This window comes from Zootoca vivipara, chromosome Z (genome assembly GCF_963506605.1).
Source record: "Zootoca vivipara chromosome Z, rZooViv1.1, whole genome shotgun sequence".
NCBI lineage: Eukaryota > Metazoa > Chordata > Lepidosauria > Squamata > Lacertidae > Zootoca > Zootoca vivipara.
In genome coordinates this window covers 45653072-45670701 of record NC_083294.1, presented here as the reverse complement: position 1 = coordinate 45670701, position 17630 = coordinate 45653072, and the positions used below count along the sequence as shown (strand labels likewise).

General features: G+C 43.1%; 1 protein-coding gene across 1 annotated transcript; it reads right to left on the bottom strand.

The window, feature by feature from the left end:
- Nucleotides 1–12451: 12451 nt before the first annotated feature.
- Nucleotides 12452–13625, bottom strand: LOC132591496 (uncharacterized). The gene has a single exon (XM_060270227.1). The coding sequence runs from the start codon at nucleotides 13491–13493 to the stop codon at nucleotides 12465–12467; it is 1029 nt and encodes a 342-aa protein (XP_060126210.1). The 5' UTR covers nucleotides 13494–13625; the 3' UTR covers nucleotides 12452–12464.
- Nucleotides 13626–17630: the final 4005 nt, after the last annotated feature.

Here is a 17630-nt window from a genome sequence, read left to right as displayed (position 1 = left end):
TTGCAACATCTTTATCAATGACTTTGATAATGGGCTTGAGGACATCCTGATCAAGTTTGCAGATGACACCAAATTGGGAGGGGTGGCTAATACCCCAGAGGACAGGATCACACTTCAAAATGACCTTAACAGATTAGACAACTGGGCCAAAGCAAACAAGATGAATTTTAAAAGGGAGAAATGTAAAGTACTACACTTGGGCAAAAAATGAAAGGCACAAATACAGGATGGGTGACACCTGGCTTGAGAGCAGTACATGTGAGAAGGAGCTAGGAGTCTTGGTAGACCACAAACTTGACATGAGTCAACAGTGTGATGCAGCAGCTCAAAAAGCCAATGTAATTCTGGGATGCATCAATAGGAGTATATCATCTAGATCCAGGGAAGTAATAGTACCACTGTATTCTGCTCTGGTCAGACCTCACCTGGAGTACTGTGTCCAGTTCTGGGCACCACAGTTCAAGAAGGATACTGACAAGCTGGAACGTGTCCAGAAGAGGGCAACCAAAATGGTCAAAGGCCTGGAAACGATGCCTTATGAGGAATGGCTTAGGGAGCTGGGTATGTTTACCCTGGAGAAGAGAAGGTTAAGGGGTGATATGATAGCCATGTTCAAATATATAAAAGGATGTCATATAGAGGAGGGTGAAAGGTTGTTTTCTGCTGCTCCAGAGAAGCGGACACGGAGCAATGGATTCAAGCTAAAAGAAAGAAGATTCCACGTAAACATTAGGAAGAACTTCCTGATCGTGTGAGCTGTTCGACAGTGGAATTTGCTGCCAAGGATTGTGGTGGAGTCTCCTTCTTTGGAGGTCTTTAAGCGGAGGCTTGACAGCCATCTGTCAGGAATGCTTTGATGGTGTTTCCTGCTTGGCAGGGGGTTGGACTGGATGGCCCTTGTGGTCTCTTCCAACTCTATGATTCTATGATCCCCCACCCAGGCGAGCTCCCAACTCCACTCGGCCCAGTTTGGAAAGCCGACCCAAGATTCTGTGCAGAGGGAAGTCTTTCTAGGTGCAGTACCAGAGTAGCCGTTGCTAGAGGGCGCTATTTTGCAACTCTCCTGTGCTCCCAGCATGCACTTTTGTCTGATTTGTGAGTTCTGAAATACATGCTTTTGGGGTTTTTATGTTGCACAGGTGTGATATCTGTCTTTGAAAACGGTATAGGCTTGCTCTCATAGTCACATTCAACTTTGTGTCTAAATTTGAATGCAATCGGTCAAGCGGTTTCCTTGAACATTGGAGACGAACACACATGCCCAGTTTACATTTATATATATATACAGGAAGATTGAAAAATGTGTTATAATAAAATAAAAACACCTTTTTTAAGAAACCGGAAGCCTTTCTACTTGGAATAGTAGGGGAAGAAATCCCAAAAGAAAAGATGTTAGATTCTTTTTGTATGCCACAACAGCTGCAATAATATTACCTACTAAGAACTGAGCTACCCAAGATATACCAACTGTAGAAGAATGGCAAATGAAGATGATGGACTTTATGGAACATTCCAAAGTGACTGGACGACTCCGTGATCAGAAGGAAGAGACGGTGGAGGAGGATTGGAAGAAATTGAAAGTATATTTGAAAAAATATTGTTATATTTGATGTATTAAAATATTCTTTTTGGAAGTTGATGTAGGCTATCAGTTTAGAATTAAGAATAATAATTAGATAAGAATATTATCTATCTATCTATATATATGTGTTTTGTTAAACCCCAGCTTTCTCCGAAACCGCATGCCCGATCGTCATCAAATTTGGCCACAATGTGACTTGCGGATGGTACAGTGTTCATATCAAGTTAGATTGGACAGATGGCACACCTATGGCAGGTATATACCTGATTTTGTGTCAAAATAAATAGCGACCTCCAGTGGACATCAAAGGAATAGGCAGAATAGGAGCATACTCCCGTGAGATCAGGCAGTCTGCCGAGATCCAGACCAACCAACGAAATTTAGGCCCAACGGACAGCCCCGGCCCTGAGATCCACATACCTCACTGAGATCCACCCTGCCCCGCCATCCACCGCACCAAAATCAAACCCACCCCACAATCCAAGCAAACCCACCCCCATCAATACCACCCCACGATCCACCCCCCCCGAGACATCAGATCCATACCTTTCCGGACACCACTCAACCGAAATCCAGGCTGCCTTGAGCCAGGCCGCTCACCCAGGATCCACCGCCGCCCACCGAGATCCAACCACCCCTGAAGTGAAATCCAGGCCGCCTCGACCCAGGCCGCTTGCCCAGGAGCTGCCTCCACTCACCGAGATCCACCCGCCCCTTGAGCCATCCCACCTGGGAGACTGCACCATCACAAAAACAAGGCCTCCCCGGAGATCCAACCCCCCTCCCCTGCCATCCACCACAAACTCCATACACCATAACCAGGGCTATTTACTGTCTGGCTCTGAAGCACCCTCTACGATTGCATGAAGCCCGGACAGCCCCGTGATTTCCCCAGGAGCTGAGGGTGATGAAACAATCGTTGAGACAGCTAGAGCACCAGTGGCGGAAAACTCGTTCTGGATCAGACTGGACATGGGTTAGAGCTCAACATTGAGCCTACCAAGTGGCGATGGTGATGGCGAAGAGGACCTTCTTCACCATTTCTGTTGCATCTGCAGAAAACAGCAGCAGGAGACTCAGGTGGTTTGCAATCTCGCGGCCTGTCTCTCCTTCCTCTTCCTCTGTGCGGCACCAGGTCCGCCAACTGGGACAAGCGCCCGCCTCTCCATAACGGCCGGGCTGGAGGGCAGCGCCTCTGGTGGGGAAGAGGAGGAGGCTCCGGGTGCGGCATTGCTTTGGCGTGACGGGCAGGGGCGCCACGTCCAGCCTCCGCCTCTTCCCTGGTGCCAGGGAAGCCCTGCCCAGCAATGGCAGGAAAGTGAAAGTTGCTGAGAGGAGGGAGGTGCAGGGTCCCGAGCATGTGCCGGTGCGTGCACAGTCGGCACAAAAACCAACGGGGCATGTGCAGATCGGGTCACCTCCAAGCTCTCCTCCCCTTTTCTTTGCTTCTCGCAACCATTTTCTCTGCAGGCCAGCCAGCCATATGGTAGACCAGCGTCCAGCGCCCCGGGCAATGCGCCAGTAAAACCAATGTGAAAGACGACTCTGGCCAAGGATGCAGAGTCATTTAAGGTCATGTCCAGCCTGGCCCTCTGCTTCCAAGGACTCTGGAGAGCCCACAAGACATCAAGGGTCACAGGATATGCAGACAATCTTAGTATCAAGTGAAGTGAAGGAGAAGGAAGCAGATCTAGGGTACTTGCTGACCGAAGGACACAGTTGGCGTGTGCAGCGGCTGAGGAAGCCCCTCGGGCACCCAGAGCGGCACCCAGGGGCATGTACCTGGGGGCAGGGCATTGCCACACAGTGCGCATGTGCGCCGTCGCCACGCATGACGCATGTGTCGTACATAGCAACACTGCACATGCGCGCCATGCAGCAGCAGCAGCGGCACTGCAGCGCCGCACGGGGATGGCACCGGGACCCGCCGTCCGTGGCTGCAGCCACAAGCAGAGGACCCCGGTACCATCCCCGTACAGTGCTGGAGCGGCGCTGCTCGGCTTGGGAGTCACGGGGGCGTGCCCAGGACGGACCGCCCCATTGCCCCCTTGCTACACCGGGGGGGCATGTGGACAACCAGGTTGCCCAAATGTCCTCTGAGAGGGAGGTGGCTTCAAGCACAGTGGCACTTCAGAGCATTCATCCTTGGAGAGGAGGTACCTAGGTGTGATTGGCCACCTCATGAGAAGAGAAGAATCCTTGGAAAAGACCTTGATGTTGGGAAAGATGGAGGGCACTAGGAGAAGGGGACGACAGAGGATGAGATGGTTGGACAGTGTTCTCGAAGCTACAAACATGAGTTTGACCAAACTGCGGGAGGCAGTGGAAGACAGGGGTGCCTAGCGTGCTATGGTCCATGGGGTCACGAAGAGTCGGACACGACTAAACAACAACAACAACAACAACAACCTAGGTGTGACGGATTGGCCTGGTGGGCAAAAGAACTCCAGGGTGCAAAGAGTTAAACCCCCAACCTCCTGGATAAATGACGCATTCCATTCCTGAGGGGCGGGACTGCCAGGAGTTTAAAAGGAATGGGAGGCAGTTAATTCGGGGGATTGTGAGAGGGTTGTGGGAGTGAAGAGATAGCGAGGGAGTGTGTAGGAGCAGGAGATCTTAAAGTGTTCTGAGGAGTTTAATTGAATTATATTATCTAGCCATTGTTAAATGAAACTAAGAATATGATCTAAGAGCCTGTACACATGAAACCATTACGCATTTAAAAGACATCTAGTGTAAATAAAGCTTTCTTAAATGTTAGTGGATGTGCTTAGTTATTCCAGCTGGGTATCTAAACTCACAGAAGTGGTGGCTCAATAGAGGACAAAACTTACCTCGGGATTAGAGGCGACAGTTTGTGTCTTAGAGTTACACTGAGGAGGCTTAGGAGGATAACCTGGGGTGCCACAAAGTTGCCAGAGTGGAAAGGGCAAACCTTTGCAGTGGGGAATCAAACTGAGTGAGACCCTTTACTGTAGGCAGGAGGTTATTCTGTCAAACAGCCTAGAGTTTCTCAAGATACCAGGCCACGTAAGCTGGAAGACTCTCTTTACTAAGAAACCCACAAGTAAAAGGGGTTTATTTTAAGGCGGCAGGAGAAGAGGGAGGGTGGTTTCACCCCTGGATTCCTGTGTCACATTTTTAGTAATAGAGAGGGAGGACATTTCGTCACATAATTGGTGGCAGCGGATCCCCGAAAGTTTAGTGACAACGCAGGGACTGGGTTTGTCGCATATTAATTGGTGGCAAAGTCCTTGGGTCCGTCACACTAGGCCTTCCTTAACCCAGTGCAGGAACTCAATGCAAACAGCTGGAGGGAAGGAGGGAAGGAGGAGAAGATGGGGAAGCTGAGCCCCAGGAGGGTGAGTTGCCCCACAAGGAGGAAATCTTTCCTTCAGGCATTAATATGAGTCATGCCAGGAAGGAGGTGGGGCAGACCAGTTGCAGATGCACAATTCCCCCCCCCCCAAATGTTGTAGAATCATAGAGTTGGAAGGGACCACAAGAAACTCCCTGGTGCACCTGTATCAGCCCATCTGGACGCCTTCCTCTGCCTCAGCTGCAACCAAACACCTCTCTCCCGCATCAGTCTCTGCTACAGCAGGCACCGTAACTCTCCAATGGTTTGACTTCACCCCTGAAGACATACTCCCCCACTGTCTCCTGAGACAGACAGGCTTATTTATCTAAGGGTCCTGAGCCAAGCAAACTATAATTCTGCAAATTTATTCTGTGCCCACCTCATAAACTAAAAGGCTGAACAGCAGATGCTGTGGCGGTGATATCATGAGAGCAAAATTCCCCACCCCACCAATAAACTCTATTTGCTATTCAGTGACTCAACACACTGCAACAGGAAGGAATTAAAATTAAAGGAATAGAAATGCAAGCTCCAACCACTTCCAAAGCACTTACCTGCTAATCTACAAAGGCCAGATATTTGCATACATTTCCCAGCTTCTCAAGGTTTGGCAAGGTTTTTGTTGTTGTTTATTGCAATCTGGTGGACCTTTTGGAGATCCAAAAAAAATCCTCTGGAAGCTAATGTGTTCTCATCCTGAAGAGCAATTGAAGGGAACGGTGGTCGCCAACATGCATCAAAGTTCCAAATCCTGGATATTACACTAAGATGCTCTCTGCATGTGGCCAAACCTCTGCCAACACCCAGGTTCTACATTGTGTGAACGACAGTTCTGAATGCAATGAATCTATTTTTTTTTAAAAAAAGTTGCTAGCTGCACCAGAAGTAGAATCAACAAACATATATCAATCTTTCTGCCATTGTTTTTTTTTGAAGTATTTTTATCAAAGATTTCTTGATTTACAAGGGGGTGTGCAGTGTCTCTCTCTCATTTTTTTACATATATCATGTTTGCAAAGCCGTTACATTTGTTGAGACACTGGGAAGAAAGAGGGGGAACGAGGTGGATAGGGGGTGGGATCGGGTGGTGATGTTTCTATTTGACTTAATATATGTAGGGTTTGATGTCAGCATTGTTTGTGCAGGTTCGCTTTTATTCGCTTCTGTTCTTTTGGTGGCGAGAGAGTTAATTTGTGGTTGGCTGCGGTGGTCTTTGTTTTCGTGGGTGGGTGGGTGTTTTGGATCAGATTAGCCATACTGATTTGTATGCTGTTGGTAGATTTTTTTGTCATTGTCTTGCTGGGCTGTGGTGTGATAAAGGGGAGCCATACCAGGGCGAAGGCGTCCTCTTCTATTTGTCCCCGTGTCAGTTTCAGCTTATTGGTTAGCTTTTATAGTAAGGCTGTTTCTCATACTATTTGGTACCATTGGTCCATGCTGATTCCTGACAGGTCTCTCCAGTGTCTGGTTATGATGTTTCTGGTTGCTGAAAGTAGGTGGGTTATGAGTTCTTTGTGGTGTGAATGGGCATTATTGTCTTGGAAGATGTTTAGTAAGGCCAATTCTGGGGTGATTTCTATTACTTGCTTAGTTATTTTACATATTTCTCATATGGTTGTTGTCCAGAATAATTGGATTTTGGGGCATTCCCACCACATGTGGATTTATGTCCCTGTGGAGGTGCACCCTCTCCAGCATTTTGGTGAGGTTCCTGGGCGTATTAGCGCTAGTTTTCTTGGTGCTAGGTACCACCTGTAGGTGAGTTTTAGGGTGAGTGATTTTCTTTTCATTGATATGGATTTAAAGGGGGGTTTAGACCACATTCTGGTCCACTGAGTGGGGTTAATCTCATATCCTATGTCATCCTCCCATTGTTTTTTTATTGCGTCTAGGGAGTTTGTGGGATTTTGGAGTAGTATTTTGTATATTGCGGATACCAATATTTTCAAAGGTTGTCAGGGGTCTAGTTGCTGCTGATTTTACTGCTGGATTGTTTAGGAGGGTTGGTGTTGTGCTAACCAGGGCATTTGAGTGTCTTCTAGTTTGTCTTGTGTTGACAAAGGTTTGATATATCTATAGAAGTCTGTTAGGTGATGTAAGCCTTTGGTTTGACAGGTTTTTATCTGGAGGTTTTGTGCTGCATGATGGAATAATGGGTGGTAAGCCAGGGGAATTAGTGGGGATGGAGTTGGGGATAGTTTGCCTGTTTCTGTTTTCCATGCTTTGAACATGGTTTGTGTGTACCCGTTAAGTGTTTTGGGAATTTTCCTTAGTTTATTTGGGAGGAATGGGTATGCTGTGGTGCAGATATTTTCAATTGAGTCCCTCTCTAGGTGTACCCATTGTTTTGTCTCATCCTCCAGTATATATGGGATTATATGGCCTATTTGGTTGGCTTTGTAATATGCTTCTATGTTGGGGATTCCCCATCCTCCTGTTGAGGTGGGGAGGTGCAGGTATTTGGTGCTTATTCTTGGTTTTTTATGTGAGAAGATGAAAGAGTGTAATTTTCTCTGCCATTTGCATAATTGGGTTGGGGGGATCCAGACTGGGAGGGTTTGGAATAGGTAGGTTAGTTTTGGGAGGGTGATCATTTTGATCATGCCTATTTTGTCTGAGAGAGTGGAGTTCATGTTGTCCCATCTCTTTGGGTCTTTATTTATTTGTCACCACAGGGGCTTGTAGTTGCGGAGGTATAATTTATTGAGGTTTTTGGTTATTTGTACCCCTAGGTATCTGAACTTGGTGTGACAGAGTTTTATCTTGGTGATACTGGTGAGTTTTTACGGTGTGTGTGGAGGGGTGTTGAAGCACATGGCTTTACTTGTAGGCCCGATGCCATTGCAAATGTGTTGAGTTCTCTGATTAGGGAGGTTGCTGCGTTTAAGCTGTTGTGACCATTAGGTCATCTGCGAAGAGTCCTAATTTATAAGTTCTGTCTTTTATTTCCACTCCCTTGATGTCTGTGGCTGCTCGGATTCAGATTGCTAGGGGTTCTAGAGCCAGAATAAATAGGAAGGGAGACAGTGGGCACCCTTGTTTTGTGCCTCTTTGAATTACTATGGTATTTGAGTCCATATTGTTGACTCTGCATTTTGCTGAGGCTTGGGAGTATATTTGTTTGAGGATTTGTAAGAAATTGGGGCCAAATTTCATGCTAGTTAGCACTGCTAATAGATAGTTCCACTCTAAGCAATCAAAAGCTTTGAGGATGTCTAGGGACATAATTGTCAGTGGGAGTTTGGTTGCCTTGGAAGCCGGTTTGGTCTGTAGCTATTAACTTGGATAAGAAGATTTTTAGGCGGTTGGCCAAGATTGATGTGAATATCTTGTAGTCTTGGTTTATTTTTTTTATTTTTTATTTTTTTTACTTTATTGGTTAAAAAATAGGTTTATACAGGTATATCTTCGATTTGCATTACGTAAATTTACAACAGAAAACAAAAATTACATAGAAATTACAAAAAAAAGATTACATAAATAATGCATAATCTAACGCAAAAAGCTACATTCGCAACGTGAACAGCTTGTAGCTGATATTTCTTTTCCTAATGTCTCATAACTACTTCCAGACCTCCTAATTACACAATATCATATTTTTTCCAGTACTGCGGATTGGTGTTCTAGTTTTCCCATTTCTTTTCTTTTCTTTTTTTCCCTTTCTTCTTTTCTTTTCAAACGTTACTCTATTTCTGCTAATAAACAATTGTTTGGATAGTATAGGTTTAGGTACCTTTTATAAGCACTTCATTCTTTTGATATCTTTTGTGGTGGTACTTCTCTTATTGAGTTGGTTAATTTTGCCAGCTGCAAATATTCAAGCACAAGTACTTGCCATTCTGTTACTGTGGGCAAGTTCTCGCTCTTCCATTTCCTAGCCACTAAGACTCTGGCTGCTGTGATTGTATATAGCAGTAGAGTTCTAGCTTCTTTCTTAATATCTGGTGGGAGTATGCTCAGTAGAAACATTTCTGGTCTTTTCTTAATTGATTGTTTTAGTAGTTTTTTAATCTCTTCATAGATGGTATTCCAATATTTTCTAATGTCTTGGCAAGTCCACCACATGTGATAGTACGACCCAATTTCATTCTTGCATCTCCAACAATGTGGATTTGCCCCTTCATACATTTTGGCCAGTTTGTGGGGAGTGAGGTGCCAACGGTAAAACATTTTCATGTTGTTTTCCCGCAGGCTGTAACATGCAGTAAATCTCATGTCTTCTGCCCACAACTTTTCCCACTGCTCCATCTGAATGTTATATCCGAAGTCCTGGGCCCACCTGATCATTACTGCCTTGGTCTGTTCCTCTTTTGTTTCCCATTCCAGGAGGTAATCATATAGTAAGGATACTTTTTTCTTTTTTGTTCTTATTAGGTTCATTTCAAATTTAGATGTTTCCATTGCCAATCCTTGTTTTATATCTGTTCCGAATTTTTGGTTTAATTGAAAATATTGCAGCCACTCTGTTAGATTATTTTTGATCTCCTCGTATTTTTTCAATATTGGTTTTCCTTCTTTAATTTCTAATACTTCTCTATACGTAGGCCAATTACTTCTCATGTTCTTTCTTTTCACCGCACTGGCTTCAATTGGTGATGTCCAAAGCGGAATTTTCGGTTCTAATATGTTTTTATATTGTACCCAGATTTTATACGGGGATTTCCTTACTATATGATTTTAAAAACCCCTGTGCGCCTTGACCTTTCCATATATTAAATAGGAGTGCCACCCGAATCTTGCGTCGTGGCCTTCCAGATCCAATATATCCATTCTTTTTAATTTAATCCACTCCCCCAGCCAGACGAGTCCGGCAGCTGCATGGTACATTTCCAAATCAGGTAATGCAAATCCACCCCTTGTTCTTTTATCTATTAAGAGTTGGTGCTTAATTCTGGGTTTCTTCCCACTCCACACAAATTTAGCTATCTCCTTTTTCCATTCCTTAAAACACTTAGATCCTCCTAGAATTGGGATAGCTTGAAATAAGAACATCATTTTGGGTAGGACGTTCATCTTTATAGCCGACACTCTTCCCCATAAAGATAAATGCAATTTATTCCATACTTCCATGTTTTTTTTTATCTCTTTCCATGCCCTATCATAATTGTCTTCATATAAATTTAGGTTGTTGTTTGATATCCAAATTCCCAAATATTTTCCTTTGTTTGTTATCTCCAATCCTGTTTCATCCTGTAATTCTTTTTTCTCCTCCTTTGTCATATTTTTGGTTATCATTTTGGTTTTTTGGTAATTTATTTTCATTCCCATTATTTTTCCAAATTCCGTGATTGTGTCTATAACCACTGGGATACTCTCTATGGGGTCCTGCGTTGTTACTATTATGTCATCGGCAAACGCCCTTGTTTTATATACCCTCTCACCAACTCTTATTCCTTTTATATTGTCTTTATTCCTAATTTCTTGTAATAGGGGTTCTAATGCTAGTATGAAAAGCAGGGGCGACACTGGGCAGCCCTGCCTTGTTCCTTTAGCGATTTCGATTTTATCTGATACATTACCGTTTATTAATAACCTTGCCGACTGTCTGTTGTATATAGCTCCTATTCCTTTTCTGTACCTCTCCCCGATGTTCATTATTTCCAATTGCTTCTTTATATATCGCCAAGAGACATTGTCAAATGCCTTTTCTGCGTCCAGAAGTAGCAGTGCCGCCTTTCTTTCATTGTTTACTTCCAGGAGTTCGATTATATCTATAATATTTCTTGTGTTGTCTGCTATACTTCTCCCTGGAAGGAAACCTGCCTGGTCTGGATGTATGATCTCCTGTATTGCCTCTTTGAGTCTATTTGCAAGAATATTTGCAAATATTTTGTAGTCGCTATTAAGAAGCGAAATTGGTCTAAAGTTAGACATTAATTCTAAATCTCCTCCCTGTTTGGGGATAAGGGTTATGTATGCCTCGGTCCAAGAATCGGGTATCACTCCACTCTCTAGGGCTTTATTCATAATATCTTTAAGTGGTGTTGTTAGTGTTTCTGCCAAGCTCTTATAGTATTCCGATGGGGGGGCCATCGGGGCCTGGTGACTTACCCGTCTTCAGTTTTTGTATTGCTCTTATTATTTCTGTTTCCGATATTGGGGCGTTTAGCTTTTGTAGTTCCTCCTCTCCTATGTCAGGTATTTTATGTTGTTGTAGATACTCTTCTATTTGTTCTTCCTTCTCTGTATCTTTTTTATAAAGATTCTCATAATATTTCACAATTTTTTTGATTATTAATATAGGGTCATCTATAAGTTTTTCTCCCACTTTTATTCTGTTTATTTGTTTACCAATTTCTCTCTTTTTCAGCTGCCACGCTAAATATTTTCCGGGCTTATTTGCAAATTCAAAATTATTTTGTTTATTCCATCTCACCTTTTTCTCTATTTCCTGTTCTAATTTTCTTTCATATTCTGTTTGCAGGAGTTTTATTTCTTTTCTTATATTTTCGGGGTTTGATCTTTTTAACAGCTCTCTTTCTTTTTTCTTTATTTCTTCAAGTAAATTTTCTTTTTCTTTTTTCCGCTTTTCTTCTATACTTTGCTTTATAAAAAAGCCCCTCATGACCGCTTTTCCTGCGTCCCAGATCATACTTATATTATCATTTCCCTTTTTATTTATCTCAAAATAGTTTTCTAATTCTTTTCTTGCTCCCTCCACAATCTTTTCATTCTTTAATAGTGACTCATCTAGTTTCCATCTCCTTAATCTTGAGACCCATTTTGGTTTTATTTTTAACACAACTGGATTGTGATCTGAGATTACTTTGGGGAGTATTGACACTTCATCTACTCTTGTTATTAATTCCTTAGATATCCATACCATGTCAATTCTGCTGGATGTTTTCCTGACCTCTGAATAGAAGGTGTAGTCTCTTTCCTCCCCATGTTTATACCTCCAGGAGTCTATTAAGTCCAGAGTTTCCGTTAGATTTGTGAAAACTATTGGGACCTTCCCTTGATTTTTGGTTTTCTCTGACCTGTCTAATTGTGGATTAATCACCCCGTTAAAGTCTCCCAGAACAATCAACTTGTCCCCCATATATTCCATTAATTTTGTTTCTACTTTTTTATAAAAAGCCGTTTTCTTCTCATTTGGTGCATAGAGCCCCATTATTATAAAATCTTCCCCCTGTTGTGTTATTTTGACTATTAACATTCTTCCATTTATATCAGAGTATATTAATTTTGGTTCTAGAGTTGGTCTAATATACATTACTACTCCCCTTTTTCTTGTTTGGTCTGCTGCAATGAACTCATTTCCTAGTTTCGCGTTGATCAGTACCCTTTTATGTTCCTTATTTACGTGCGTTTCTTGCAGGCACACAATGTCATTTTTTTGTTTACATAATATGTGTTCTATTTTATTCCTTTTCTTTTTATCATTTAAGCCATTCACGTTCCACGTCAATATTTTTAAAAACATCTTTATTAAATCAAATTTTTAAAACATAAACAACTGGATAGTTTTCCTGGCTTCTAGTTCTTTTAATCTGGGTCTTGCTTTTCTTCGCTCTGTCTTTATTCACTTTCCTCGTCTTCTTCCTGATCTGTGTGTCTTTGTTTTGCATTTTCTGGGCCGGGCTCTCTTTCTGCTATCTGTCTGTCACCCCCAAAATCGTTTCTATATGTTCTTAGGAATTTTTCTGCATCCTCTAACCTTTCTATTCTTTTCCTTATTCCTTTGAAGGTAAAGGTAATCCCTTCCGGGATTTCCCATTTATAGTATATTCCTTTCGAGTTCAGGGCGTTTACCAGGAAGTGGTATTTTTCCCTCTTTTTAAGTATGCGTGGCGGGATCTCCTTTAGTATTATGATTTCCTCTCCTTCTATTTTCAATGGATTTTTCCTTCTATTTCGAAGCATCATATTTCTGATTTTGTTTGATGTTAATGTGATTAGGCAGTCCCCAGGCCATCTGTTGGCTTTTGCCTTTTTAGAATTTACTCTAAATATACTTTCTGTGTTTTCCATCATTTTTTCCTCACTTATTCCTATCCATTTCGCCAGTGGCACTATTATTAATTTTTGTATATCTTCTTCCTGTTTTTCTGGCACTCCCCTTAATCTGAGAATCCTTTCCTTGGCTTGCATCTGTAAGATCGACAGTGCATCCCATGTCGCTTCTTGTTTTATCTTGAACTCCTCATTTTCCTTCCTGATCTTTTCACTTTCTTTTTTATGCTCTCTGTACTCTCTGGTTGATTTCTTTGATGCTTCCTCTAACTGTGAAATTTTTGTTTTGAGTTCCTCTACCTCTTTTTTCATTTCTTTATTTTCCTCTATTACTTCTTTCATTTGGGACTCTAATTCTTTTATTGAATTTGCATTGTCCTCTGTTTTTGTATCCATTTTATCAAATTTTTCCTCCAGACTCTTCACTTTCTCATTCAGGTCACTTTTCATTTCTGTAAATTCCCTCCTCATTTCCCCTATGTCCCCCCTTAGGCTCAAGATGAGCTCTCTCAGATCCATTTCGTGGTCCTGTCCCGAATTTCTCCTTGTCTGATTATTTAGGGAGCCTGAGTTGTATTTTTTATTCTGGGTCATGGTGGATAACTTATTCCGTATTTCTGTCTACCAAAGTAGATATCTCCCACAGTCTCCCCTTTTGTATTAATTCACCTCTTCTCCCACTTTTAGCAATTATCTCTAGGCCCTCTTCTTTCTCCCTTTCTTTCCTTATGAAGAGGGAAGGAAAAAAGAAAGAGAGAGAAGGAAAAAGAAAAAAAAGAAAAAGGGGGGAGAGGAGGAAGAAGGAAGGAGGGGGAAAAAAGCAAGAAGGAGGAAAGACCACTTTCCCACTTTCCAAATTATTTGTTATGTATTGCTGCTTTCCCCAATTTAGACCAATTTAAACCAATTTGAACCTCCCTCCCTCCCAGAGAGGAAGCTATAACAACTATAACAACAGTATCGGTAGAGTAATATCAACAGAGAAGTAAAAATAATAATATCAGTATAGTGGGAGCAGCAATATCAGCAGAGCTGTCAATAATATTCCATCATGATGGAAGGTACTTTTGTTCGAAGCTCCAGATGGAAAAACACAGCCCAATTTCCCCTTCTTCAATAAAAGGGAGAATAAAAGTCAGTTTGCTTCGGTTCTTATATTCCTTTCCTGCAGTGTCTTCTTTCCACCTTTCCTTTCTTTTTCTTTTTCTTTTTTTCTGTCCGTTGTTGTCTGCTCTGGGCTGGAGTTTACCTTTCTTGTGAGTCTATTCTTTGACCTCTTGGCGTCGCTATCACTCACTCACGTCAGTCTCTCTTTCTCCTCCTCTCTCTCCTCCCGCTTTGCAGTGCTATGCACTCCGTCGTCTTCCTTCCTGGTTGCTAATCAGCCCAGCCCAGCTCAGAAGCACGCTACTCCATTTTTCTGTTCTTACTCATTAATTACACATAAAGGTATTGTCCATTTAATTCAAGATTTGGAGGTTGGAGTTTAAGATTCAGTGTCTCTCCTCTTTTGTTTTTTCTTTAAGTTCCCTCCGCCTCCTCTCTTTCCTTTCTTTAGATTGGCTTTATTAACTACTCAGTTTCTCAGTTGCTCAGTGTTCCTTATTTAAAATCTGTCGCAATGTCTCTTTTCTATTCTCCCCTTTTCTTGTTAACGTTTGTGGGAGAATCCCCGCAGTGGTAGCTTTTGTATAATTAGAAGGGCTTCCTTTGTTTTCTCCCTTCTAGTCCCCGATATGTACTTCACCGGCGCCTTTTCCTTAGGGTGGGGTGTGTGGGCTTATTATGCAGAGCTGCATTCAGCGTCTGTATTTTTCTTTTCCGCTCCCCCTCTCCTTATTTCTTTCTATTGGCTTGTCTTTGTCCTTTGGGGTTGTTGTGTTGGATATCCCCCCACTTTGCTCCCTCGGACTTTGGGGCTTGCTTGCCTTGGGTCGTTCTTAGCCTAGCGCCACGAGTCCCCCCTGTCGTCTCACCTCGTCGGAGATGTAGGCTTCAGGGGTTTCTCCTCTGGTCGCCCTGCAGGCTATTGTTTGCCCTGGTTCACCCCAGGGCTTTTTAGGGGGTCGCTTAGCCTCGCGTTGCCCCTAGACCCCTTAGGCAGCTGCTTTGAACACGGGCGAGCGCGAGGAAACAGGAAGTCCCCGAAGTTCTGCTCCTTTTCCTTGTAGTCTTGGTTTATTAATGAGATCAGGTGGTAGGATTCTACTTTGAGGCTATCTTTCGATGGTTTTGGGTCCAGGTTTTGGGGATGGGCCCCCCTTTCATGGTGTCATTAAATAAGCGTGTCATGTCGGGCATCAGGGATTCTTGTGAAGCCGTCTGGGCCTGGGGCTTTGTGTGGTTTCAAGTTTTTGAGGACCGTGTCTATTTCCTCAGGGGTGATAAGACTGTACATGAATTCCTGTTCCTCATCAGTTAAGGTAGGGATGGTCAGTCCTGTTAGGAATTTTCTGATTTCCTTCTCAGGTGGGCTGTGGGAGGCGTATAGGTTGGAGTAAAATTCTGCGAATTCTGAGGTTATTTCTTTGGGGGAGAATGTTATGTTGCCGTCTTTTTTGGTGATGCAGTGAATTCTTGTTTTGAGTGCTTTTTTCCTACATCTATTTGCTAATAGTCTGGAGTTTCCCCCTCCATGTTCACAGAAGCGCTGTTTAGAATATAAAATGTCGGTCATTGTTTTGTTGATTTCTTTTTTTAAAAAATTTAAAAATACCTTTATTAAATTTTAAACAAATTTAAAACAAAACATCCATATAGATTGCAAACAAAAATAAACAAACAAACAACAATACAAATTCAGACAGATTCAGTTTTGTTGATTTCTAGGGAGTCTATTTCTCTTCTTTTTTGTTCTATAAGTTGACGTAGGTTTTTTTAGATCCTGTTTGTTTGTATCGTGATGAAAGGGCGGAGATGTCTTGTTCTATTTTGTTGCTTTTTGAAGAGGTTTGTTTTTTAAGGAGTGCTTTCTCTTTTATGCAAGCTCCTCTGGTAACCGCTTTCATTGCATCCCATAAGAGGGGGTTGTTATATTTTCTACATAATTTTCCTTAAAGGAGTTTTGGAGAGTTTTTCTGAGACTTTCCCTGATTTGTTTGTTTGTAGTTAGGGTGGGACTGAAGGACCATTATGGGATGGTTTGTGTTCCTTCTCCTATTTTAACAGAGACTTCTACTGGGCCGTGTTCTGTGATTTTTATGTTGCCTATGTTTGTTGATTCCACTAAAGGGATCAGACCCTGTGTGAGCAGAATGCTGTCCAGTCTGGACACTGTACCCATGGCGTCTGGATTGGAATGTGTGGCTGGTGTCTCCCGGGTTATGGTCACCCCACATGTCGTATAGAGCCCTGTTTTTAAACATTTTTAGTAACTTGTAAGAGTCCCTAGTTGCGGTTTTTTTTCTTGAGGAGGGTTGCCCGTGGGTTTTTCAGGGATATGCCTTTCATATTTAGGTGGAGGTCACCTCCTATGGTGGCGCTGTGGGTTAAACCACAGTCTAGGGCTTGCTGATCAGAAGGTCGGCGGTTCAAATCCCTGCAACGGGGTGAGCTCCCGTTGCTCGGTCCCAGCTCCTGCCCACCTAGCAGTTCGAAAGCACGTCAAAGTGCAAGTAGATCAATAGGTTCCACTCTGGTGGGAAGGTAAACGGCGTTTCCGTGCGCTGCTCTGGTTCGCCAGAAGCGGCTCAGTCATGCTGGCCGACATGACCCGGAAGCTGTCTGTGGACAAACGCCGGCTCCCTCGGCCTATAGAGCAAGATGAGCGCCGCAACCCCAGAGTCTGACACGACTGCACCTGGTGGTCAAGGGCCCCTATACCTTTACCACCTCCTATGATTGCTTCCCCTTCAGAGGAGAGGAACTTAGAATCATAGAGTTGGTAGAGACCACAAGGGCCATCCAGTCCAACCCCCTGCCAAGCAGGAAACACCATCAAAGCATTCCTGACATATGCCTGTCAAGCCTCTGCTTAAAGACCTCCAAAGGAGACCCCACCACACTCCTTGGCAGCAAATTCCACTGTCGAACAGCTCTTACTGTCAGGAAGTTCTTCCTAATGTTTAGATGGAATCTTCTATCTCGTAGCTTGAATCCATTGCTCCGTGTCCACTTCTCTGGAGCAGCAGAAAACAACCTCTCACCCTCTTCTATATGATATCCTTTTATATATTTGAATCATATCACCCCTTAATCTTCTCTTCTCCAGGCTAAACATACCCAGCTCCCTAAGCCGTTCCTCATAAGGCATCGTTTCCAGGCCTTTGACCATTTTGGTTGCCCTCTTCTGGACATGTTCCAGCTTGTCAGTATCCTTCTTGAACTGTGGTGCCCAGAACTGGACACAGTACTCCAGGTGAGGTCTGACCAGAGCAGAATACAGTGGTACTATTACTTCCCTTGATCTAGATGCTATACTCCTATTGATGCATCCCAGAATTGCATTGGCTTTTCTAGCTGCTGCATCACACTGTTGATTCATGTCAAGTTTCTGGTCTACCAAGACTCCTAGATCCTTTTCACATGTACTGCTCTCAAACCAGGTGTCACCCATCCTGTATTTGTGCCTTTCATTATTATTTTTTGCCCAAGTGTAGTACCTTACATTTCTCCCTGTTAAAATTCATCTTGTTTACTTTGGCCTAGTTCTCTAATCTGTTAAGGTCATTTTGAAGTGTGATCCTGTCCTCTGAGGTATTAGCTACCCCTCCCAATTTGGTGTCATCTGCA

What these genes read in the sequence shown, in the direction of transcription:
- LOC132591496 (XM_060270227.1), bottom strand. Translation starts at nt 13,493, where the DNA reads ATGACCCAGAATAAAAAATACAACTCAGGCTCCCTAAATAATCAGACA.